Genomic DNA, 27,107 nt, shown 5'->3' on the forward strand with positions numbered 1-27,107 from the left:
TTCTGGTATCCTAATAGCTCAAAGAAATTCAGCACAAATAACTGTTTTTAAGTAATATCATGCCTATTTCTGTTTTGTATATTTCTTATTATGTGGTAGAGATGCCTCTGAGTGCAGTAGAATATTGAATAGTTGAAATAGTGTATAAATTTCTTTGACAGATTCTGTTAAAAATAAATTGATTAAAACTATTTTAGCTTTTTGGCCAGCTCTGGAACAATAATGAATAGTATCCCCAAAAAACTGAGCTATTTCTCAAGTATTTCAACTGATTGCTTTCTCTTGTAGGTACCTTGAAATGGAATGGGAAGCGAAGCGAAAAACACATCGGGAATTCAGTAAATCAACAATGATTGACCTGTGTCCCAGAGTGCCTAAACAAGATAACAGCAGTGATTGTGGGGTCTATTTGCTGCAATATGTGGAAAGCTTTTTCCAGGTACAAATCGAAACTACCTTCCCCTTTCCACCAAATTACCTCAAACCCCGAAAACGTGTTTTTGAAGGAAATAGCCAGACACAAAAGTCTGTGAGGCACAGTGTTAGAAGTGTCAAAGCCATTTGAAGAAGAGGAGATTAAACCCATTCTGCACATAGTGGCTGGGATCTTTATATCTGGTTTCTCATCTGTCTGTCAGCAAACATTTCTGACCCTGTAGTTGAACGTTGCTTTTACATTGACATATTCAATATCCCGAAGTATTTGGGTGTATTTGGAGTCTATTTCATGTATGTATCTTTGCATCAGTTCTTGTAGCATCTAAAATTTTGGTCAGCTTGTGCATTGGCCTTTGAGTGACTCTGCAGGCAGCAGCTTCTGGAGTGAGTGAGGGGGTAATTCTTAAAAGGGAATGCACAGACCTAAGGGAGCCTCTCTTTTTGTTCAGCACATACCTTTAGACATCCGCAGATCCTGGGCTTCAGGCACTGCCTTCTAAGGTGTCCCCAAGTCTTCCTCATCCTGATCCAGTGCACTGCCCTCTTGCTCTGTCCTTTGAATGGCTGTGCTTCCTTGGTGCTTAGAGGTGTGGTCCACATTCTCTGAGATTCCTGTGCATGCAAAGCCTTGTGTGGGGCCTTGGACAGCAGACAGGTTTTTCTTCTGTGGGAGAACAGATAGCCATTCCAAAGCACCTGTACACTAATGCACACAGTGTGGGGGATGAACGTGAGGAATTGCAGATCTGCATGCAGTTGCAGGGCTAAGATCTTGCTGGGTTCGTGGGGATGTTGTGAGATACCTCATGTGGCAGGTGTGCCACAATGGATAGATAAGACTCTTCAGAAAGGACAGGCAGGGAAGACAAGGAGGTAGAGTTGCCCTTGATGTGAGAGCAGCTGGAATGCATGAATCTCTGCCTTGGGTTGGATGAGAAGCCATCTGAGAGTTTATGGGTAGTGACTAAAGAGCAGGCTAATATGGGTGACATAGTAGTGGGCATCTGCTGTAGGCCACCTGATCAAGGAGTGGAACCATGAGTACCTTTTGGTAAGGGTATGTATGTATGTGATTATGATGGAGGAACTGGAATTTGACTTTGAAGCCTGTCACACTCGTGTGGGAACTTGTTTGTGCCTCCTTGGTCTCAGCAGCAGTGGAAGGGTTTGAAATTCTTTTTGAAGGTTGCTTTGGGAAATTCATGCTGTAAATATTCCTTTTTCTGTCACCAGAACCCCATAGTTAACTTTGAAGAGCCACTGCATCTGGAGGATTGGTTCCCTCGTCAACTAATCAGAAGCAAAAGAGAAGAAATTCGTGACCTGATCTTGCAACTGCACTTTCAACAGCACAGTGGCAGCAGCAGCTAATAAATCTAATAAGGCAGACCTAGCAAAGGACACTGCTGTATAAAGTAACTGGAACTCTGCCTAGCAGCACTTGGTCTCTCCCTGCCTTGCAAGGAAGACAGAAAAACCCCACAAAAAGTATTTTTTGTTCAGCATGTATTTATTTAAAGATTTTTTTTTTCAATGGTGTTGTGTGGTCTTAGAATGCTGGGGGGGGGGAAGGGATAAGGTTGTAGCTAAGAGTGTAAATATAAGTTAAAGCTATTGCACATGGATTGCTAATTGAACCTTTGTTTGGCATATGAAAGCTGCTTACAGGTGTGTGCCACAAGGATATAAAAATACTTTCATCTTATGGAGCCTTTTCTTTATATTTCTATACCAATATGAATGGTATATAAACATAGAGTTGGCCCTGAAGACAGGATTTTGATCCTGTATGTGTCTTTTGATTTTGCAACTGATACAAATAGAGTGAATACTATGTATTGTTTTAATTTAAGGATGTAATATTGACTCTCTTTAGAGATTTATGTTTTTGTTTTGTTTGTGATTATATACTGACATAATCTGCATGTGTCAGAAAATTCTGCCAAGATTTGAGGCTGAGTTTTTGTTGTATTTTTTATTAGTATTATTTCCCTCCCTGTCATTTTCTTCATAAAAATTAGTTTCCCTGAGTGGAAGACATTTGCTTGAGAGTGACTGTTGAAATACTCTGAAGTCAAGAGTGGATTTTTTTTTAAGTATTTTTTATTATTATTTTTCTTATCAGATTTCAGAAGACAACTTGCTCTCAAAGTACATGCCAATACAATATGTGTAGGCAGTAGATTTTTAATGCTGTTCACCTATTTTTTGGGAATAATTTCTACAAATCTTATAGTATCACCTGCATTAGCAAGGCAAGCGGGCTGTGCCTTAACCTCAAAAGTCTGAAGGGTTTTCCTGAAAATTAAGGTCAATATGTTTGTGTGATATGTCTTTAAGATATGTTATTTACATATAAGACAAACAGGATTTACACTTTGCTTAGGAGAATTGCATAAAGATGCCTGAATATTGACTGTTTGAACTCAGACTTGATTTGATAAACTAGCACAAGTTTATCAGTCTGCCTACGTATTTATGTAGTTTTTGTCAAATAGTGATCACATAAAATTTTAATAACATTTTGATGTGCACACTTTTTTCTGTACTTACTGCATGATAGAAGGTGATCGTTTTAAGAGGATGTTTTCTCCTGTTCTCCACTGTAAGTTCAAGTGTCGTCTCACCCTTCAGAAGATGTGTCAGATAACCACAAAAGCCACTTGTGTCATGAAATAATCTACAAAACCAGAGCTCTTAAAGCTGGAAGTAGGATAGAGAGTTAAAATAAGAATTGAGGGCAACCCAAAGATGTGAACATTTTTATGTCGTTGCAGAATTCTCAGGGCCCCTTCCCTCAAGACAGAGTAACTCTGAAACCGAGCACTTGGAAAATCCAGTTATTACTTCAGGTTCTGTACAGTCACCCAACACCTCCCCACCCCCCCCTTATTGTTTCTCAAACCAGGAAGCATTCTTGCTGGAGCAGAGAGGCAATTTGAAAACAAAGCAATTTGCTGAGCGCAGTTACCTTCTGTATAACTGTGAACAGCCTAGTACAGTTACTGTATGTTTTTTGTCTTTGTTTCTACTTTAATTCTGTAGTTTGTCACTACCCCTCCTCCCCTCCACCCCACCAACAGCTCTCCCTCTCATCCTGGAGTTTGTGTTGTTCAGTACCTAAATCACAACACCAGCATTACTTACGAGGTTGATCTGTGTATTTATTGTAAAACAAATGAAAGATAAAATGCAGAAATGTGTGCCCTTTGTTAATTGATGAATATTTTCAGTGTTTCCTTATGAAAAATAGTTTAAGCTTTTTCTTATGGTAAAGTTAGTTTTTATCATCAAGCGACTTGTTCTTTTTCAGATTGACTGTTTAAAAGCAAAAATAATGTACAAATTTTTCTAAATTGATTTTATAGCATGAAAGGATTGGCTTTTTAGATTTGCTACATATGTGCTATGAGAATGCCAATGCATTTGATATTAAAATTACCTCCAGAAGTTATTGAATGTGATTGTTACTGTTCTTTTCCCAGCTGCCACAGATAACTCATAAGTGAAAGATAGGCCGTCTTGCTGCTTTTAAGGTGTATACACAGTATGTGTCTCTGAACACAAATGTCTGTCAAAGGCATTATTGGATCACCAGCTGCAACCCATCCCATTCCAGCCATTTGCATTTACCAGGTATGTGGTAAATGCTGGGAAGTGTTTGTGGAAGAAGTTACTCTCCAGGTACTTTAGTACTTCCTTTTTATTTGCTAACCTTCCCCAAAGTTAACTTTTATCATGTGTAAGGCACCAGTCTGACTCAGGGACCCTTTTGCACATTCCTGTGTTTCCATTTCCTGTATTAACCCCTGTTTAACTGAAATGGTGGAGTGACATGATACTTGAAAGCAAGCCAATCTTTGTAAGACTTTATCCTAAGCTGTGTAATTTTGGTTTCAAGGCAGTCTATTGTACCCAAAGTGTTAAATGTAACTATCAGTTTCATTCTTCTGCCTTCTGTCTCCGTGGGACCAGAAAGTGGCTTCCATGAAGAAATCTTGAGTCATGGAGATCCATTTAAGGTACTGTTGGCAAGCACAACAAAAGATCTTTCAGGAAAAATATTTAAAAACCCTAAGATTTTATCAAGAACTGGAGAAGTGAACTTGCAAGTGTGATTTTTTTTTTTTTTTTTTTTTTTTAAAGCATCCAGGGACTACTGTGTTTTTCCTCTGGAATTGCAGGCATAGATTCATCACAGTCCATTTGTGCTTTTGTGGGACTTGCCTCCTAGAACTTGATCCTGAGATGAGCTTGCAGTACTCAGTACATACTATCTTACAAAATTATAAAGCTTGAAGACCACAGTATTAACACTTTTATCTTGGTTATGGCAAAGTAGCAGAATTTTACTTCTTACAACCCCCCTGCCTGCCCCTCCCCATTTCCCACCCAAAAAGACACCAACTGTTTCCAGCTGGAAAAGTACGAATGAGACTTGAGAGGTCTCAGTGTTGAAAATGTGTCGAATAAGGCCAAGACTAAGCAATAATTCTGTTCAACAAAATTGAAGTTGGAAATACTGTTCAAAGATGAAGCATGAACACTGGGATCATCTTTGACTGTTGAACATGGTAAGAGATTTCTGATCAACAATTCAGAAAAGGAGGAATGCTGGGAATAGGTCTACATTACACAGACAGAGTAGATAATGAAGCGTGAGATTTATTTGGTTGATCTCACTTCCTGATTTTTCTGCTCCAAATACTTTACAATACTACACAATGGAAGAGATGTCAGTACAACAGGCTCTGGGGAGCTGAATTTGGTCAGCTGGAGGGTTAAACAGCCTCAAAATATGTTTATTCTTGAGAGGTGGTTCACCAGAGAACTCTCCAAGAGCACAGGTAAAAAGTGGTGATGGTAAAATGCTTGGCAACAGCAACCACAGCAACTGAACAAGTGAAGATGTTTTGTCTAACGTAATTGCCTCAGCTAAACTGATTAGGAATTTCGTTGCTGAATCCTGTCAGATGCCATAAAATCAGTTGCTGTATCCAGTCACAGGAGGCAATTTATAATCTTGATATTAAACCACATGAGCTTGGGGATAGTGGGTGTCTGCAATGATGTGTTTTTTTATTAGAGGCATTTTCATTCAAGTATACCTTTATTTTGTATTCTGTAGTTACAGATGAGTGAATTTAGCATTTTGAATAAATTGCATTTGAACAACAGGGACATTATTTGGAACAGTATGTGTGCTGTAGCAGAATTTCAGTGAGCATTACCCTGTAGAGAACTATAATTCAGCTAATCACATTTGCTGTATGAAAGTGCATGTCATTTCTTCTCAGAAATATAAACTGTCAGAAAACAGTCTTTATTTTTGGAGGTACTGGGATGACCTTGGCCTGTTTCATCACTAGAATTACACTTCCCTTTTTTTCTCATTCAACAAGAATATGCTTTTCCTGAATAGTTTTGAACAGATACAACTTTGCTGGAAATAAAGGATTACACATCTTCTGGTACAAAGTGTTACTGTAAAGGCTGTAGTCAGATCAATGAAGGAGTTAATTTTCCACAGTTATTTTGGAAATCTATTGCAAGAGTTATTTTGCTTGCTTTAAGGAACTTTAGATGATGATTGTATTTTTAGTTATGCCTTTCGCTGTTGTATATGTAGGAGATTTTCAGCTGTTGCAAATCTACATTTCAGTGCTGAAATCAGTTGAATTTAACATTGATAGCTTGAACTAATATTAATAAAACTGAATTTAAATTTTTAAAATATTTTATCACACAGAAGCTGACATAGCCATACTATAGAAAACAAATTTTGACAGAGATATAAAGGAGTTGGGTTTTATACTATTCACATTCTCAGTGCCTTTGAGTACTTTGGTGATGAAAGAAACAGCGATGCTGTAAATCTAAAAACTCTCCAGGAAAGCTTTTAATTGGGTTTCATACTTTTACTGAAGTATGTGTATTCTGAGAATTGTCTGTAAAAGGATTAGTTGTCACATATTCTGGGCACCATTGCAAGGCTGGTCCTGTGCCGTTCAGTTTTCAGCTCCAGTGTGGTGACTGCACTTGATGGTGCTGCCAGCATTGTAGTTAGCTTGACAGAGACAGACTAGTTCAACAGTGATGGTTTGATTGATCAAAAATGTCTGATTCTAAGAAAACTGGGGTCGTTTGAGTAGCTCAGTGGTTAAACTAAAAGTATAATGTAATAGGTTTGTGGGGGGAAAAAAAACAACTGAAGAACATATATTGATGTTTTGAAAAATACCAACAGGAATGTGTTTCATGTCAGAAGACAGAGCCTAAAAACAATTAATCAGTATTAATAATACTGATAATTCCTGATATGTGAGTTCCTGGGAGCTCAGAAGAGCAGCTGGAAGAGAGGAGTGAGCACTGTATGCTTAAGCTGCTCTGTACAAAAGCTCTGCAGACAGATACCTGGGAAGCCTTGGGAATCCAGCTTTGAAATGCTTACACAAAACCACTACCAAAAATAGTCACTTCAGACAAAACAGCAGTTTGTTCAGATTGATCTGAACGCAGTAACCAGCAAGTCCTGAGTACCACTACCCAGGAGACAGCCCTGGAGATCTCCTAGTTGTCTGAATACAGTCTGCCATTGCAGGACAGCTTCTGTACACGTTTCTGCAGCGAACTGACCCCGGACAGGATGTGCTCCTGAGAGTGCTACTGCTTTCCAGTACTCTCTCCTTTCTGTACCTGTCCTTAGCTGATGATCTCTTCAGGTGTCTACACTGATTTGTTCCTACTGCTTGTGTCAGGTAATACCTGAACAGAGATGAAAGAATCGCAACCTGCCCTGGATTTATCTTTGGAGGAAGCACTGTTTTTGGGATGCAAGGGATAGTGGTGTAAGACTTTCTCCTTTAGCACAAACTTGGGCAGCAGCCCTGTCACCAGAAAAAACAGTCCTACAGAAAGGTTGCTTCAGTGCTTACACATGCATTTATGTATGTGTATATATTTGTATAGGCAGAAGACAGAGCACACTGAGACCTTCCACTGGAGACTAGCATGCTCCCTGTGATGCTTTGTGGTCAACATGGTTTTAAAAAAGAGAAGAAATGGAAAGGCCAATGAAAAAACGTGGTTAATTGGATGTGAAAGGTGCTGTCCTTGTTTGGACTGTCTGTTAATGGTATGACAAGCTCTGGTAAAGAGCTTAGCTGGTCAGATTAAAATTAAAAAATTGTGTCAGTCCATCTGCTAGCTCCAAGGAGTTCACTTCGATCACCTTTTCTTGTTTCTTCACTGAAGTGGAATACTGTCTTTGAAAAGAACATTCCCAGGATGTCTTGGTTGACTTGTTTTACCTGATGTTTTCTCCGAAGATAATGATATGTGACGTCAAGACGTTTTCAAGAAGGGCAATGCTCTTGTTTGGTTCAAGGCTACCTTAAAGGCAACAGCTCTTTTGCTAAAAGGGATTCTTTTTTTTTTGCTTTTTTATTTATTTTTTTTTTGTACAAAAATAAGTATGTTTGGCTTAATTTGGAAAATCTTTCTTTGCCTTCCAGGAATGATTAACGTCAATCTTCAGGTAGTTGCAGGTAATGCAGAAATCTTACTTATGTACTTGTTTTCTAAGTTTACTTATGGCAGTGTGTAGAATTAGAAATACGTCTCTGCTTTAATTGTAACAAAGGGGGCTAATACAGAGAAATGTTTGGTCAAATCTGTGCCTTGATAGCAGTGTAAAAATGGAATATTTAGAGTGATTTCCACGAAGTATAACAGCACATTTGTGGTTTTTTGAGTGCAGAATGTAGCTACAGGAGGCAGTTTTTCCATCTTTGGGAGATGTTAAACATTGGTAATTTTTTCTTTAAGTTTTGTATTAGATCTTAAAAAGTAAGGTTTTGTCTTCTGCTTATGGAGACTGAATATGTGTCAGTTTGAGTAAAGATTGGGATTTTACCTTAGTGACATTTTTGATGTTCTTTTCTCCCTCTGATGTACCATCTGGTGGTGATCTTCTGCACTAGAGCTGACTATTAATATAACATCAAAATAATCACAGTCTTCATCTTTCAGTCATAGAAGTCAAAGGTGCTACTGACTTTGAAGTTGCAGAATAAACTCATAATCTGTGGAATGAAAAATGCCATAGAGTTATTACTGTTCTTTCTCCAATAAATAATTTCTTGTGATTCTTCTTCAGGCATGTTTTCTGGGGAAAAAGTTAAAGAGGTTGAATTAAATAATTTCGGATCAGCTGACTGTGAAGGATAGAGAACTAGACTGTCAGACTAAATCCCAATATACACATTCTATCCTAAGCTGTTTCCACAAGTTTCCTCTGGAATGATGTGGAACAACTAGTATAAGAGGAAATTAACCAAACCCCTAAAGCTGATGAGCTCTTTTATTACTTTTTTTCCCTTTGCTCTAGTTGAGTAGGGACCTGTCTCATAGCAGTGAAAGGTGTACCTGTTAGCTGTCCATTCAAGCAGCTTTTCTTTTTGCGAGGGTTATAAATGTTTCCTGTGAAAAGAAAGTAGAATAAGAGTAGTCCTTAATTTATGACTTATTTAATTTCTGGTCCTGAAAGCTTCTAAATACATTTTTATTCACAAATATAGTCCCATTGACTTAGCCAAGCCAAATCACAGAAGGGAAGTTAACCAAAAAGCGTTAGAATTCAAAGGGTTAGAGCTTTAGGCTGTGTAACCATTTGATGGGATGCTGTAAAGAGCTTAAGGTTGTTTATAATAGGACAGTCATACAGACAGGTTCTTTTAACAGAAAAAAGCACAGTTTTGTCCTCCAGGGACGATAGAAATGGCATGAAGATATATATGATTTCATCATTATCTCATCTGAGAAATTTATTTGTGATTTTAATTTTACAGCAGAAGCTTATTCAGCTACAGGAGGAGGACAGGCTAAAGGTGTTTCACCAACCCCTCAGCTCAGTGGCTGGCAGTTGGCAAACCCTTCTCTGCCTCCTGAGTTGAAAAAGCCCAATGGCATCATGGAGGCTGAACAGTTCAACAGGCATTTGCTGTTACGAAGGAAGCGATCCATTCTGTTTCCCAGTGGAGTTAAGATCTGCCCTGATGAATCTATTGAGCAGGCTATTGCCAACCACCTGAAATATTTCAGGCTCAGAGGTAAGTGACTGTAAATCTCATGGATGCAAAGAACATGTAATTATGAAAAGAAATAGATTAAGCTTTTAAACACAGTAAATACTAGGCCGTAGGAAATACATTATTACCCAAGAAATTTAATTTTCTGTGATAGTCTTCCTTAAGAGAGCTGTTCTGAGCTAAAAACCCACCTTCTAGTTACACTCATAAGAACTCTGGGTCCCTGGAACCTCAGTGTTTAATAAACTCATCCTTTCTCACAGAACAATTTGAATGCTGAGAAAAACAGGGTTTTATCAGGTTAGCAGGTTATGCAGGTTAGCTAAATGAATGTTTTTTACTTAGTATTCTTCAGGTGCTAGCAGAATTCACTGGGAAACCAGTCAGAAGAGTCAAATCTGAGACACTGGTGTCTCAAGCATGTGACTTTTGACTATGGCTGGTCACACAAAGCATAGTATGTTCTGTCTAGAAAGCCAATCTCTGTGTATCAGGCTGTAGTGTAGTAGGCAAGAAGCCTCTCTTTTAAGATATGGGAGTTGGACAGAGCTATCCCTGAAAAGTTGAAATATTCTTTCACTTGATGAAATATTACAGCAATATGATGTACCTCAAACCATTCTGGCTGACAACACTGGAGTGGGGTGTCACATGCAGTACATTCTGGTATTTGTGTCTTTGTATCGTAGCATTCAAAAAGTTTGTAGTATCTTAACATTTGTACATAACTGGCAAAATGGCAAAGAGGTGCTGTCACAGGAGATGGAAGGATGTTCAGAGACTCATTTTTAGTGAGGCTTGATTGCCTATAGAAGAAACTCTAACTGGTAACACAGTTTATTCACTTAGAGAAGTGAAAAGCTATTAGAAGCAGGAGTTGCTTAGTGTCTGCATAAAAGTAAACATAAAGAATATACTTGGAGGACAAAGTGGAATTATATGAGATTAGACCCTTATTCAAATATGAATTGTGCCCAGCTGGCAAGGGATGTTGACATTGGTGATCATGCTGGCAGTTTGACAGGCTTTGCCATCTTCCTGTTTATTTCCACCTAATAGTACTCAACTACTCTTTGCTTTGCTCCCAATGAATCCATACATACTGTGTGCTTTAAACTGCAATCACCCCTCAATTGTCTGTGATATTGGCACATAAGGACAATATCAAGTAAGCAAAAGTGTGAGCGATAATAAAGAAGAAAAATCCATAAATTATGTTGTGAAAGTGTATATAGGACTTAATGATCCTAGGCTGAACCAAAAATCCACCTATTCCATCTGCTTCCTTACTGGGCTTAACAGCTTTCACAATCCACAAGGATTTCTTGAGCACAAATGCTATGACAATCCTAAGCACTTTTAAGTTATAACTTTTGAAAAAGGTCTTTGCAAGTAGCAGGGGTGACTTTAAGTAGCAGCTGGTAGAGCAAGATCTGGTTCAAGCAGCTTGTCATCTTCACTTTGGTAGGAGCAACACTTTGCACCGTGTTTGGTGGTGTCTAGTTAATCACATCCTGGGTAAATACACCTGAGGTACATGAGAGTTGATGTGCTGTGGGATAGGTTTGTGTGGCAAGGTTTTGGTAGCAGGGGGCTACAGGGGTGACTTCTCTGAGAAGCTGCCAGAAGCTTCCCCCATGTCCAGTAGAGGCAATGCCAGCTGGCTCCAAGACAGACCTGCTGCTTGCCAAGGCTGATCCCATCAGCAACAGTGGCAACACCTCTGGAGCAACATATCTAAGAAAGGGAAAAAGCTGCTGCAGAACAGCAATTGCAGTTGAAGAGTGAGAATGTGTGAGAGAAACAGCTGTGATGAACTGATCACAGTCCCAATCCCTCATCCCCCTGTACCACTGCAGGTGAGGAGTTAGAGAAAACCAGAAGTGAAGTTAAGCCTGGGAAGAAAGGAGAGGTAGGGGGAAGGTGTTTCAAGATTTGTTTTCATTTCTCATTGTCCTGCTCAGATTTGATTGGTAATAAATTAAACAAATATCCCCAAGTTGAGCCTGTCTTGCCCGTAACAGTAACTGGTGAGTTATCTCTCCCTGTCCTTTTCTTGACTCACAAGCCTTTTGTTATATTTTCTCTCCTCTGTCTGACTGTGGAGGGAAGTGGTAGCACAGGTTTGGTGGGCACCTGATGTCCAACCAGAGTCAACCCTTCATTCACAGTAAAACTGTTTCTTGTGTATTACTGAATTATATACAATGTTTCTACTAGCTAGCTGAATCACCACAGTCCTCTGTCAACAAAATAGTCCTAGGAAAGAGTGTGGTCACTCTCACTCAGAGACCAGCTGCTGTCAGTGACTAGTAAAGTAACTGACCACAAGGGGAATAAATATGAATGTACACAGAATCTGCTGATTTTTTGAATCCCAGTGTGTATTTTTAGAATCTTATTTTTATTCTGTATCTGCTGAAGTAAGAAATTGCTTCAATCTCCCATACTTTCTCTGGAAAGGATGGTTTCAATACAATCTGTTCTTTCCTTGGTTTTGCTTTACTGTCAACAATAAACAGTGCCACTACCTTGGAAGGAAAGGTTGATTGCTATTTTGATGGAAGATCTTGTTAGAAAAACAGAAAAGGTTTGCATGTGCTGATTATCCAGATTATGTTTGTTCTATCTGTGTTTACCTTAGAAGGAAACAGGTGGGAATATAATTATCTACCTGTAGCTCCTAGCTTTATTTACTTTTGCTAGCTGGCAAAAGCCTCTGTAAGTGTCACAGACTGACAGATGAATGCTTCTGTCATAGGCTTTAAGGAAGTGCTTATGTCGTGTTGCTGTAGGCTTAACAGCTTTTTTTTTTTCCTCTGACTACAACATCTGGATTTCAGATAGTGAGTGGGCTGTGTATGGCAATACCTATTATGAATAGTGATGTTCTTTACTGCTCACAGGGAAATGGTAGTCTGAGCCCCAATCAAGTAAAATTTATTACACAAAAAATAGCCATACCCACTCAGACAAAAAGTCTGTTGTGACCAGTCACCTTATGTAGACAATTCAGTGAATCTGTCCATTCTCTGTTGTGTAAATTGCTGGTAGATGGCTGAGGATTCTAATAGACTTAGCAGGTTAAACAGAAACAATATAAAGATTACAAAATAGCATGGCTTGTACTGTTTCCCTGTCCCATGCCTGTTAATTGGGTAAAGAGAGGCTGCTGGATTCTGCTGGATTCTAACACCATGGTTCAGGGTAATACTGTTTCTCTCTGCCACCTCTGAGATGTAATTACTCTGGTGGCTACCTTTCCTAAATTCTGTTAGCAACTTTTCCTGCTGTGACCTCTGTCTTAAACTATTCAGTGTATGCTTGTGAGCAAGTACATCTTTTCGCATGAGTAAATCAGATAGTCTCTCTGCCAGAACTGTGTTTGTCAGCCAGAACTTCAGATAAAGTTGAACATCTAAGGATAGCTTTTGAAGATACTGACCAAACAAGGAAATAGAGGGCATTGTAGTGTGTCATAGCTGATGAGACACGCAGGCATTTTTGAACTTTGGAAAGAGTAAAAGCTGTTTCTCGGGAATTAAATGCTATGTATGATTATAATCCCTAAATTTGGTCATCTTAGGCATGGCACTGTGCTTGCTCATCTTCCCATTTCTTGGGTTCCTTCAAATCTGTTTACTTAAGCATTAGGAATAATGTTATCTTCTGCACATTGACAGAGTAAAGAGCAAAGTTTCCATTTGATACCGAAATCCTAAATGTTATAGATTATTCAGATCTTGCTAATAATGATGAAAGCAAACAGTCAAGTCATAAAAAGTACCTGGCTAAAAAAAAACATTCAATAAATAAAGAATCTGGCTGAGTGAGCCTTTTTTCCCATTTTCCCCCTCATCCCTGGCACGTATTATGCATAGTTTGTACCCTGCAATAAATTTCTGAAGTTTATTTGTAGAAGGACTAATTCTGACTCCCTCTACATTTGAATTTTTAGATGTCAGCATATGCTTCTAAGAAGCTTGACTTTTTCCATGAAAAAAACTCCTTTGTTGTTACTGAAGTATTACTGGTGAAAATAGTTTGTGAGCTAGAGATTAGTATGTTAGTGTTCAAAGAAAAAATCTTTCATGTGGATTAGCTAATTCACACTCAACTCGTTGTCAATTTAATATCCTGGTGTGTTTTATAAATTGTTTAAGGGTTGCTGTGTTATAGGCCATAAACAATAGCATTTCAGCAATAGATGAGTCATTTCTCTGCCTGTGTGTATTAGTTCATTTAACAAGTGCTAACGAAGTCTTTGCAGGGAAGACCTCTTAGGAGGTGTCTGTCACTTTAGTCTTAATCAAACCCCTCTGCAATTAAGCCATTCAGTTGTGCAGAAATTGTTAGAGAGGAGGAGTTATTGGTCTCATGTTGCCTCAAAATAGAATTTTCAGTCTGATTCAGTGCTCCTAGCCACCATACACGATTCAACTCTTAAGAAGCACTAATGAGATTTAACTTGGATTACACTCCAGCACTGCCCACTTACACAAATGGCCAGAAAGCCACCCTACCCCCTACAGGGTGCTCAGTGCTGTCATGTGGTGCCCCTTCTGTTAACCTCAGAAATCCCTGAGCACAGACTGAGTGTAATAGGCTAATTGTCTCTGTTTGAGAGATAAATGAATCCCCAATGGTAAAGCTTGAACCACAAGAATGCTGTGTCCTACCCAGGTGCATGAGATGTGTTGCCATACTGGAGAATTTCAGAAAGAGTGAGAGAGATCATCTCATCACATCACAGATCTTAGCTAGAGGCTTTGAAAACAGCGATTAAGTCTTTAAGAAAGGAAGCTTGAAATAAATTTTTTTCACTCCTTCCTGCAGATTTCTAACACTGAAAAGAGCTTGTGCCTGCCTATGTGGAATTTTTTGGACTGAAACACAACTGTCTAAAGCTTTTCAGGATATTCTCTGTTGTCTGTGAGCATCACTTGAGTGTAAACACTGCATTTGAAGTAGACAAGCTCCCAAGAGCTGGGCTTTTTGCCTTTTGAATCAGATATGCTAGCAAACAAGTCATATGGTCTTACAACATGTCCAACTTTCTGAAGCAGCCTTTGAAACCTGTTATGGCCTTTAAAGGTCAAGACATTGCCTACTTTAAGTCCTTGTGACACTTGGCTCAAGTAGAAGTTTGCACAGGGACATGGACCACACATTCCAGTCTTTCAATTTTTTCCTGTCTCCTCTCTCACCTTGAAGATGATTATCTAAATGATGAGCTAAGTGACTTTTAATTTCCAAGGTTTTTCAGGATGGAGTATATGGAAAATGTAGTACGTGTGTACAAAGTGTACTTTGGAGACAAACTGCACAACAAGCCATGTGATTTGCATTCCTGGTTTGAATTCTGGTTTATTGTGCCAGTCAGTTACATGTCTTCAGCATACCTGTTTCCTTTCCTGCAGTCAGCTGGAATGATCACATCCCTGTAGCAGGAGGTCTCTCTTTATATCATAAGCCTTCATTTCTTTAACATTTGAATTACTCAGAGGAAAATTGCAAGGTAGCCAAGAGATGTGTTAACAGTAAAATACAAATTATTTATTATTGCAGCCATGGGATGACAGAAGAAATTTCCTAGAAGAGCTTACCTTCCCATCTATGAGTAGCTTCAAGACCCTTAGCTCACTGCCTTAAAAGATTGATCTCGATTTTATGATTCTTTTTATCAGTTTTGTTTGCTGGGGATTAAAGGCCTCATTGCAAATCCTGTCTCCTCCAGGGCCCGGTGCTCCTAATGCTGTCCCGCATATCTGCGCCGGTGGCCAGCCCTGTAACGGGCTAGTGAAAGTGTGGCATGAGGTCTAGCCATGAAGACTGGCTCTTCACACGTGCCCTCAGGGCTGATCTGCTGTTCAGGTGGCATGTGGCAATGCTGCTGGGGCTGCTCAGCCATTCCTTCCTGATGCTGGCAGGACTGGCTGCTTGACTGGTTGTTTTTAAGAACTTCATAGCTAGTCTTAGGAACATAAATCCTGGAAAGATCATAATGCAAAACCTATTCAGCAGCTTCAGTCACAACTCTGAACTGTTGAGCTCCTGGCAAGTTATTATAAGCTCTAACATGGCAATTTTTCTTCCATTCCCTATCTACTTTAAATGTTTTATATTTAAAAGTCATTTACATTTCTAATTAAAAAGTTTGAGGGGTAAACTGGTTCCCCCGACTCTCATTTTCTTTCATTTTCTCTTTTGGTTTCAAGGAGTTTTTATTTTATTTTAAATCTTAGTCAAAAGCTGCTTCACATATTGTCAGCATATGTAGACAGTGTATGTGACACAGATACTGGCAAGTTTCTGGAAGGTCAGAAAGAAATGATAGTGAGTTATTTTTATACAGTAAGCTATAGTTATTTACTGAAGCTTCCAGTAAAGTCCTTTTTAACTTTATGGTTTCATGCTCTAACTTTTGTCTACAGAGTCTCAGAATGCTTAAAATCTAGTTAATAAAAAACATATTTTTCTTATATGGGAGTTCTCAAGAATTTGTTGATAAGAAACCTTGAAAAACCTCCCTAATAAAGAAAAGCCAAACACCTATCACAGGGGTGGACTCCACCTTCAAGTTAAAAGCTGGTTAATCACATTTATTAGGTGACTTGAATGCACTGTGAGCATAGTGTCTCTTCAGTTCCCTGTGTGGCCACGTCAATGAAGCTGGCTCCTGGCTTCAAAGAACTAGCTCCTTTTTTGACATATCGGAAGCAGTGATGGGAGAGAGAATTGTGCTTGTTTCCCTTACATATATGTGGTTTGAACCACACCAAATAAACTGTGCTGCTCTCTTTCTGTGCTTGGAATCGCAACTCTCATCTGACTACAAAACGATGAAAACATTTACGAGAAAGACTGAAACAAAATTGTTCTTTTTATTAGCCGGGCTTTGAATTTGTTCTTGAACACCACATAGATAAGCCTATCTGGGGATGGTTTTCGTGTTGAGCCCTTACAACCTGGATTTGTTATCCTGTAAAGCAATCCCCCGCTTTACAAACTGACCAGTTGGAATAAATAGGACAATGACAAGATGGACTGTGTGTCAACAAGGTTGCAGGGTGAGTGTGTTGGCAAGCAGCTCACCATGGCTGAGGATGTGGTTTCAAGTATTAAATGGCAGCTGTGGTAGATGTTTGCCTGCTTTTAATCCCTCCCTGTGTGTCAGAACTAACACACTCTCATACTACATAGGAGGAAGAAATGTGCCCACCTTTTCCTTCTGAATACAGAAGGAATTTGCACCATGTTGTCCAGTTTGTTACTGCTCACCTCAGTGGAAACAGCTAGGTAGGACAGGCTAGAGAGAACAAAATATGACTCCTTATCCACGTCCCACTTCCTTCTTCCACAGAATGCATGACTGTGTTCTGACAACTTAGGTCTAATTAATGGGCTTGGAGCCCACAGATGGCACAAAGCCTTTGGGACTGGAATTCAGTGGGGTGTCTAATTCCAAATGAAAGGACACACAACAAATCCTTAATCTATTGGGAACCAATTGGAACAACTGTTCATATGGGAGCAGCTTGTATTCAGGCAAGACACTGTCTCATCACATTTATTTTAAACTTATTTAAGATCATTAAGGAAAACTGTCTTCAATTACTTGCAACTGGAAAGCCAGTCCTTTGCCTGTTGCCCTTTGAAAACTGTAGGATTAGACAGTGTCACTGCAATGTGCAAGCTCTTTTGTCATAGCTTCAGTTCTTACTGACAGTCTGCTGAGGACTTATCCCAGCCCAAGGGAGTAATCTCATTCCAGGATTGTTGCTTTATAATGTTGCACCTGGAGTGAAAGATCCATTAGTCAAAGTGTAGGATACAAGTACGACCAAAAGAAATGAGAGCCTTAGTGTAGACTTCTGGATTTGATACTAGACTTCAGTCTTTTCCCAGATGCCTAGCTCTTACAAGTGGGATGGTAGAGAGAATACTGCAGATGTTGTTCTGCCTCAGGAAGCTTATTAGTACTCTAGCAGGATCCAGAAATCCCAGAGCAGGATTATGGCTTCATTGCCTGAGGTCTGTGCAGAGGTCATACGGAAATGTGGTCCCTACCTAAAGAATTTTGCAAGGGTAACTTGAGGGGACGATATGAGATGGTACGTGGATGCCTGTCAATTTGTTTCTGATTAATGAAGATGCATAAGTGAAACTGATTGGAAACATATCCAGTACTTTCCAAATCAGTGGGTTTTACAACTGCCTGTAGAGGTTCTGGAATAGTATTACACTACTGACAGTTAATAATACAGAATTTGGGGACCATGTTCTTCTCTGGTCATACATATCAAAGGAGCTACAAGGCTGATCTCCACACAGGAAAGCTGTCAGGAGTGTGGCATAGAAATGAGACATATCTGTGTATCTGCAGAGTTCCACAATGGAGAAATGGTCTCAACTGCTCTGATAAACTAAAATTCAGGGTTGAAAAAAAGGAAAGAACTTCTTCTCCATGGTACCATCCAGTGTGCCAGAATCAGCTAAGCTTTAAGGGTGTTACTGCATGGGAAACAGTTCCTTAAGGTCATTATTTGCAAAGCCTTTGCATTTAAGAAAAATGTCTATCTCTTAGTTGAATGAAAATATGTTTCCGTATGTAATCTGTGTGTTAAGTTTTACACATGCACATATAAACAATTTTGGAATCCAGAATACAAAGTATCAAGAATAAATAACAGTAAGGTGCTGGTTTTGGCAGCCTAGAGTTAATTTTTAAACTGATTGAAGAAAATGACTTTCTGAAAATAGATTCATGGTCAGTCTCCTGTAGGGTTTTGCTTACGATGTCAGGACTCTCCTGGAACACAAAGCATTCCTCTGCTGGACTGCCTCTATATAAGCAGTGAGATCAGATTAAGGTCAAAAAGCAGGTTTATCTGCCACTATTCCAGCCTGGCATTTGTTGTGAGTGATTTTTAGAGTTCACCTTTTAATGTTATTCTCCTCTAGGACACAGGGAAAATCCTATAAATCTTCCTCTCTTCCAGTTATCCTGGATCACAGAGAGGTTCTTGCTTAAGGGTAGTGTGACCAACTGCTCTGATTGGCAAAGAGCACATGCGAGATAGAGATCGGGAGGTTAAAGCAACCAGGGTAGTACAAGATAATTTAACCCTTAATTCTTAATCTGACTGCTGAGAGCTTTCCAGTTCTTTCTCAGTGGATATATACAGTAGGGTTAGAGCTTGCCTTATTTCTTAGCATATTGTTGTCTTTTCATCATCCTGCCTCGTTTTTCAAGTTATTAATGCGACTATAATTCCTAAAACATATTTTAAATTCTGTGTAAAGATGAGTCCAAAGGAATTGTTCCTACTTGAGCCTCTAAAACTTTGAACAGTGCCACTATCATTCTTACAAATTAAGTTCCAGCTCTACTTTCTGTGAGGACATTTGCCATACTATTTTGATTTTCGAAATTTTCTAATTTGACCCATTGGTCAAAGAGCAGTTTCACTCAGTAAAAATACTATTGTTCTTGATGGTTGTTATGAAACTATGGAAGCACTCCTATTATACTAACACCAGACCTTTCTTTTGCCTTCAGTGTGTCAGGAAACAGTGTGGGAGGTCTTCAAAACATTCTGGGACAGACTGCCAGAGCGTGAAGAATATAATGCCTGGATGAGCCTGTGTGAGGAAGGAATAATGAGTATCTTTGAAATGGGCACAAACTTCAGTCAGTCTGAGGAGCACCGGAGTCTGATTGTGAAGGTGGGTACAGCACCTGCTTGGTGTTTTCTCGTGGGTGGGAACATGATGTCCCACTGCAATGTGGAACTTGGCATATCACAGGCAGTAATGTGGAGAGCCCTTAAAATGAACAGGCATGAGTATTCTGGCTCTTGGATCCATAGTTCTGAGATCGGTTCCAAAAGTTATGGCTGATCTAATGAAGAGGGAAGCAACAGTAATGAAGAGAATGTTGTTTTCCATAAGTATGTTCCTGACAAGTAGATGGTGTCTGACACCTTGTCTGAAAAGGCAGCATGACATGAGTCAGGTTGTGGCACATTTCCCCCTGTGGCATGTAGCTGCCTTCCTGCTCTGAGCTGCACACTGAGATGCCTTCAGTCCAACTGGCACTTTGAAGCAGGAAGCTCTGAGCTGTATTTCTGATGCTACCAAGACATATGGCAAAATTGCCTGTTTGATGTTCTATAGGTTTGTGTTGTCTGCACACTGCTGCCTGACTGAAATGAGAGTACCTAAAAACATAAAAAGCTTTGGTGTCCTATGAAGGCAATTGATAACATTGTCACCATGGGGAGTTGCAGAGGTTAAAATCAGAGTACAAGTGTAAGACAAGGTAATAAAAAAATGCTGAATATCTTGGTATATTGTCTGTTATTTCAGTTTGAGCAAGCTTATTTTACCTTAAAGATAACAAAGGGGGCATTAAGCCAAACTAAAGAACCCTATCTCAAATGAAATACCAAGATGTATTTTCAGGAGTTTGTGAATTTTAAAATTAAGCGCTTAACTTTGTATTCATCTAAGATACAGTAGATAGCTTAATTTCTCTGGATAAAAGGCTGTCTTAAAATGTATGGTGGCTTGTGGACTTCCTTAAGATTAGAGTGTCTTCTACTTTTGAAAGCTAATGGATGAGTAGTTTTATGAAACTTATGATAAGCCTTAAATGTGTGATCCTATAGGATCAGTGATTTTCAGCCAGTGTGGACACACTGACTTTTTTCCCTTCTGTTCTTTTATGGACCTGTATGCTAGGAATGTGAACTAAAGAATGTGAATATGAAACTGTTGTGGATAATGAAAAGAAGGTGTTTTGTTTGTTTGTTTGTTTTCTCCTGAGCCTGCAAGTTAGTCTTTACAGGTGATGCCAACGAGTTTGCTTCTGTGATGTGTGATGATGCTGTTATCCTTAGAAGACTTTGCAAAAAGATTGAGAGAAATAAAATTCATTTGATTTGATTTTTTTATGTGTAGAGTGATGTATCATTGTTTTATGTGAGATTTTGGCAGTGAGATGATCTATAGTGGCAGCATATTAAAAGAAATCAAAATGGCTCTTACAAAGAGGATGATGCATCTAACTTCCCACTGCTGCTCTACCTTTTTGGGTATGGCTCTGCAGCATTACAGTGGAGTCAGATAAAGTGTTCTGTGTTTTATCTGGTTTATGTGTAATTTAGGTTTCCTTTTTCCTGTAGATGGATATATTCCTTTCAGCATTGCAATATTCTGGAAAAAGACTGTTCATCCTTCTATTTGCTTTAAGCACAGTTGGCAAAAGGTGACAATTGTTGGGCTGATTTGATGGCAGACTAGTCAGTGATAAGACGGACTGTCACCACTGTGCTCCACATAAAATGTCACAAATCTGTCAGGTGATTTTTTTTGTTGAAATGAAAACCTGAACTCAATTTAACTTTGAACCAAAGACTGAAGGCAATAGCACTCTCTTACATCCTCCAATCAGCCACCTTCAAAAGATCCAATGGCGTATTTTTGAATACCTAGGTCAGAGTGTGAGTTTAATTGTTAGCTCTAGTACTGACTCACCATTCTCATCTGTGCTCATGCACAACATTTTTGTCAGTGTGAAACCTTTTAAAGTTCAAACAGATCCAGTGAATACGTCTTTGCTTTTAAGAACATCCTTCTTCCTACCCTCTTGTTCTTTCCAGTCTCACCAGCTAAGTTGACCAAGTTGTGTGGTCAAGCCTTTCCACTGTTTGAAGTTTTGTTTCCCTCTCATTACAGCATGTTCCTTCATTTGTTCATGGTCAGCTGTTGCCATTTGTTTTTCCATTCCTTAGACTTGATCTCTAAAGTGCTGAGCACTTCTCATCCAAGAGCTGCCATCATGTCACAGTGCACAGTAATCTGTAGTGTGCAAGTGTGATACATGTGAATAGTCCCCACTCTGCTTAAAAGGAAGATTCGCTTCTGCCTGGCACTGTAGAAAAGCAACATACATAGTTAGCAGTAGTTTTTTTGTTTGGCCATTACATGCCTCATTAAATACCACTTCTCTCTAATCTCCCTCTGCTCTCTAGTGTCTGTAAATCAGCTGTGGTTAATTCCAAGAGTTTAGTTCAGAGCATGCAGCTGATAAAGATAATTCTGCTTTTCTTTTGGCTGTTAGTGCCATACCATTGCTCTACTGCCTCTTTTATATTGGGCATGTTGGCAGTTTCTGACAGTCTTGTTTCAGAGTGTCTTTTTGCATTACTTTTTGGTAGATAGCAACATGAAATTTAATTTTTAGATGTCCTGCATGCTGTGAATTTTCCATTTCTCTCTCTCGAAAGAAGTTCAGCATATCTAAAAGTTAGGAAAAATAAATCTTTGGGGTTTCCAAGCTGAATCTTCATCCAAATACATTGCAAAATGCAGCTTAAAGCATGATATTGGAGTGCTTCCAGGGTAAAGTTCTGTCTGCCTCCCACATTTCCAATGTGGGCATGTGTTAGGGCAAATCCATCCTTTATGGCAGATTACATGTCACAATTTCTACTTCTCCAGACTTCAATCAAATTTCAGAACATAAAGTTTTACTGAGTTGCTGTTCCTTATGGATCTGATGACAATCTACAATGACAAGACATTGAGAAAAGGTGTCATGAGAAATGAAGAATTAAGGGAGCTCCCATAACTTAATCTGTTGAGCAAATACTCAGCTGTACCTGCTAGGGGCTCATATACAGCCCCAGGTGTATAACAAAGCATATCTGACAGTGTTGGGCATATGAAATGGGACAACATGAATTAGGTTATGAATTCTTTTCAAAGGAAGCAGGTGATTTTTGGTTTCTGGTGAAAGAGAGAGATCTGTGCTGTGTGCACTTTTTAGTGGGTCTGAGAGCCATGAGTTAAACTCAAAGTTAGCCCTGGAAAGGAGTTGTAGCACAGCTTTGTTTGAGAACCAAAATGCAGTTTGCCCAGGAATCCCCAAAACTGTGATGAGAGGTGCTAACCTACCAAAAAGCAGCTTGAAAAGCTCCTGGGACAAGATACAAACCCCACGATGGTGTTGACTTATCAGTACTTTTATTTAGAATTGACTTTCCAGCCCATCAGCAGCTCCATCTGTTTCAGAGTATTTGCAGCACAGACTAACTGCTCAGTGGCAGATTAGGGTAAAAAGGGCAGAAGACTTAGGATGCCTGAATGGGCAGCATAACAAAACACCTCCTTAGCATGCTGAAATGGGCACTTAGCAGTGTAAAATAAGTGATTTTGCCTGAGTTCTGAGAGCTGTGTTCAAAGATGGGATGCAGCATCCCAACGATGTGAGTAATTTGTAAACACTTACTCCTAGTGCTGTAGTTTGAATACCTCACAGAAGTAGATGATTTTGTCTTCCCAAGATTCCTGCAGCAGAAACACTCCTTCTGCAGTCTCTCCTCTTCCTGCTCTGTGAACTAACCATTGTCCTTTTTCTGTTTAATCACAGAATATTCTGAGTTGGAAGGGGGACCCACAAGGATCATCAAATCCAACTCTTAAATGAATGGCCGATACAAAGTCAAACCCACAATCTTGGTGTTATTAGCACCATGCTCTAACCAAATAAGTCAATCTCAGAGTCAATCAAATGTCCCAACCACAGTTTCCAGTCCTTTACATTTTTTTCTTTGAATAGAACACCTCCAGATTCTTCTAGACCTGGAAAAAAGCAGACCCTGTCTGCTCTTTCACACTCCCCATTCCCCCTTATGGATGCAAAAAAGAAATTCCCTTGCCCTCCTTTGAGCCATAATGTCAGATTTCCTTCACCTTCGCTCTTATCCCTACACTTACTGTTCTCCTATTGACTTAGACTCTTTTTAATTGCAAGGTTTATCCTTCTCTAACTTAAAAAGAAAACCCCACACCCTTTGCCACAAATATGCAAATAGAATAATTACCTTTAGTTGCTTCTTCAAATCTTGCCTCATCTCTCTTCCATCTCTTAGGCAATTTCTCTGGTCATTCTGCTCCAATTCCAGCCTAAATCTTCCTTTTTGATCTCTCCTTTGCACCTGACAGAGCACAAAAGCTGTCAGCCATGAAGCCTGTGTTCATCTCTTTCCAGGCAGAGCTCAGAACTGATGCTTCATCTTCATCAACCCTGTCCAATCAGATCCTTTACTTTGCAAGTCTCTAGTTCTTCTTTATTTTCTGTGTTTTGCTCTTTGTTTCTAGATAGCACTGCCTAACACACTGAAGAATCACTTCTGTATTGAAAGTTCACCTCTGCTGTGAAGCTGTCTGTTCCACTAAGCTGTCCATGTTGTCTCTCTTATTGTAGGCCATATTTTTACCTTACCTGTCAGGGATGTGCCTCAGAGCACTGCTCCCTATCCTTTCTTTCCCTACAATTTCAGTTGTGGACACTGTGATCCATTTCTTTGAATTATCCCTAGTGCTGTGGCCTTGTCTTCATGAGAGCATGGTTCTGCCATGCACCATGGTGGGACAGGCAGAGAGAGAGTTATTTCTTGGTATGACTTTCCTGTTGTAAATGAAGTGTATATGTGGTGTTAAATCAAATATACTTGGTACAATACTACACAGATAGGATTAAACTAATATGAGATTATTTCAGATCTCCTTGATATTTCCTCCACCTTTTTCTCCTTCCTGGGATTACCTCCAAGATATTTTGTCTTCTGTGCATAACAACTGTCTCTTAGGATCAGGCAAGAGTATCCTATATAATTGCTTTTCTGCAAGTTCATAAATTGACAAAAGCTCATCCAGTTGGTACTATATGTGATTTGTGGTATTGTGGTAGCTTGTATTCAATGTTCTGGACTTGTATTAATTTGTGAAAATTTTGCATTATATAAAACTAACTGTTCAGAAAGGGGAATGTTAGTGCAAATGACACAAAACTCAGCTCCCAGCTTTAGAAGAATTGATATAATAATGATGTTAGGAAGAGAACTAATTTTGTACAAAGCATCTGCCAGAGGTAGCTTCACTTAGTAAAAGCTCCCCTGAGTTTTGGTGTGGCTGCTGCTGTTGTGTAGAGCTATTTATAGATCATTTCCAGTATTCAAAGGGTAAAGACATTAACTAATCTTTGCAGGTCCATGTGCAGGAGGTGTGTTTCTAACTCTAGCTCCTTAATGACGGAACTGAGTCAGAGAGTTGAGGTGTTTTGGCAAAGGCTATTCTGTAATAAGTGAGAAACAAAGCCAGTATTAGAACTCTAGAGCCTGTGTCTTCTAATTAGGGGAAAAAGGTGCCTGTTCACAATGAAGTTGGAAGTATGTCAGTGCTTGCCCACACCCCAGGCTGGAATGCAAATTAGACCTTTAATAGAGGAAGACAGTCACACTACAAACTATTGCAGACCGTGCTAGTTTAGCCATAGGGAATGCTTCGTTTTCACATCCTAGGTTGAAAAAACCCTACATTTAGCAATATAAAAAACTAGGCTTATATTTCAGTCTGTAGGACTGATCCAAAATGTGTGAATCTGTTTTTCAGTCCTCTGTAGACTGTAAGAAGCTGAAGACTGGGTATTCAGATCAAACTTTCCTTTTGAATTTGCTGTAAATGCTAAGATTTTACCCCTGGCATAAAGCTGCAAGGTGGTAATTGTCTGTGTGCAAGCTTTATATTGGCATATGGGTTTTGATGGGTGATGGGTGATGGTCATACTTTTATCAACTCATTTGTAATTCAAAGTTTATGCCTTTTTTTAAAAAAAAGCTTTACAGCATTATATAGCAAACAAATATGAAGTGACAGTTTTTACCATTATTTTGCAAAGCTGCTGTTGAATCCAGTGGGATATTTCATCTGAGAAAGCATGGTGAAAAGTCCAGTTATTTAAATGGCCATTTAAAGAATGTAATCCTTTAAAGGTAATTTATTTCATGAAATGTGTTTAGTAGTGAAGAGAGAATATTCTGTCCTGAACTAGGTGAATTAAGGAAAGTCCAGCTACCCTATGCAGAGGCTGTCATTCACAGGCAATCATAGAGTCTTAGTTTACTGTGCTAGTTTACTGCAAAATTGGATGAGAACTTAGTAATTTGATGCCCTTTTAAAAGCATAAATGTGGAGACAGTGTGTAATGTTTGTTTTTCTAGGCCTTGGCTGTTAAAATAATAATTTGACATTTCAGACTTGGTTCTTAGAAGTTCATCTTATAATTTATGGAATAGATAACTTGGAAATAACAAGATATGTTGGTTAAGTCCAGGGACCCAGGCTCAGGAAATCTGGGAGCCCCCAGCTCCTCAGGCTACCCTGCAACAGACTTTTCATCCAGGCACCCCTCACTGGGGCATCTTACTCTAAGAGGTGTTTAGGATTACACTGACCTCTGCTGTCAGTGACCTTTGAGGACTCATGAGTAAAGCTGCTGGGTACAGACTAGCAGGTGGTATTGAAAAGATATGTGAAGCCTGTAATAACCAGAATTGTTTTTAATAGCACCTACAAACCGTCTTGATTGCCTGAGCATGGAATAAAGTCTCCTTTTCTAACAAACAAACATTTTTTACTGTATGAGCTACTACTTATAGATAACTTTTCGAAATCTTGTAGAGAGGGAATCAGTCTCTCTGTTCCTTGTAGATCCCAGTGCACTAAGGCTGAGTACAAGCACTGTATAGAGCAGTGTAGTGACCCCTTAAAAAACCATACAAAGTCCAGTATAGCTTTAGTGGCCCCAAGTTAGAGTTTTCACTGTAGACTACCTAGTTTCTGTGTTTGTCACTAAGACCCCCTCACTGGGTCTTAGTTTTTCATACTAAAGTATCTCCAGATGCTTCATTTAATGGACCTGTATAATAAGTGTTGGTCAAAGAACATGGTAAAAAGCAAACTGACTGAACTTTGTATTTTGGCAAAGCCCTCCTCAGGCTGATATCCAAGCTGCCTGCCATTCTAGCTGTGATCACACTTAATGTCCACGGATGTCCTGGAAAGAAGAGAAGGGTAGTCATTGACATGGCTCCAAATCAATAATGACTGAATTTCAACACTTCCCTAGAAAAACAGGTGAAGAGATAATGAGCAGGTTAACCTGCTCAAGAAGTCTCTTTTGCCTTTTCACCCCTCCTTCACAAGAAGAATGATGAGGTTACCTTGGAGTGACAATCCTTAGGTCACTGAATACATATGAGTGTTTTGCAGAGAAGTTTTCAAAGTGGAAATAGTATGTGTTGAGTTTATTGTATTCTAATTTCAAAGGAGATACTTTGTGTTGTTTTAACTGAAAAATATATCTGCATTGATCATATAAAGAAAGCCAGCCCAATAAACACTCTGCCAAACAATCCCTTCTCACCACTAAAACAGAGAAGCAGAAATTTTTTAGCTGGACAATAATTTTCTATAAGTATTTTGTATTCTGTTCACATTGGTACAGCAGCAGGATACAGCATTATTTCTCAACAGCTGTCATGCTGCACACTGCTGAGGACCTACTCCTCTTCTTGTGGCATTCCTCCCAGAATCTCCTGTGTGTCTTATGTAGGACCAATGACACTAATGCCACAAGAATTTTGATGGAAAAAATATGAATTGCATAGCTCTGCTTAGTCTTTATACACCAGTACAGGAAAAAATGTCATCCCTATCACTTGTATAACC

The 27,107-nt window shown here is 39.2% G+C and overlaps 2 protein-coding genes across 7 annotated transcripts in view; both read left to right on the plus strand.

Moving 5' to 3' along the window:
• SENP7 (SUMO specific peptidase 7) overlaps positions 1-1,834 on the plus strand; it is a 31,928-nt gene extending 30,094 nt beyond the window's left edge. For all 4 annotated transcript variants that reach the window (XM_018074727.3, XM_018074728.3, XM_018074729.3 and 1 more), the window contains 2 exons: positions 289-439; positions 1,672-1,834. In XM_018074727.3, coding sequence (XP_017930216.3) covers positions 289-439; positions 1,672-1,809 — 289 coding nt within the window. In that variant the 3' untranslated portion in view covers positions 1,810-1,834. The remainder of the gene's footprint in view (positions 1-288; positions 440-1,671) is intronic.
• A 2,211-nt stretch (positions 1,835-4,045) lies between these two features.
• Positions 4,046-27,107, plus strand: part of IMPG2 (interphotoreceptor matrix proteoglycan 2) — a 57,344-nt gene continuing 34,282 nt past the window's right edge. For 2 of the 3 annotated variants that reach the window (XM_029960669.1, XM_025895326.2), the window contains exons 1-3: positions 4,046-4,122; positions 9,288-9,548; positions 19,090-19,256. In XM_029960669.1, the coding sequence (XP_029816529.1) occupies positions 4,086-4,122; positions 9,288-9,548; positions 19,090-19,256 (465 nt within the window). In that variant the 5' untranslated portion in view covers positions 4,046-4,085. Of the gene's footprint in view, positions 4,123-7,912; positions 7,986-9,287; positions 9,549-19,089; positions 19,257-27,107 lie in introns of those variants that run through there. The other variant, XM_018074754.3, reaches the window with a different exon arrangement.

Source organism: Manacus vitellinus, unplaced genomic scaffold (assembly GCF_001715985.3).
Source record: "Manacus vitellinus isolate BGI_N305 unplaced genomic scaffold, ASM171598v3 scaffold_28_pilon, whole genome shotgun sequence".
Taxonomy (NCBI): domain Eukaryota; kingdom Metazoa; phylum Chordata; class Aves; order Passeriformes; family Pipridae; genus Manacus; species Manacus vitellinus.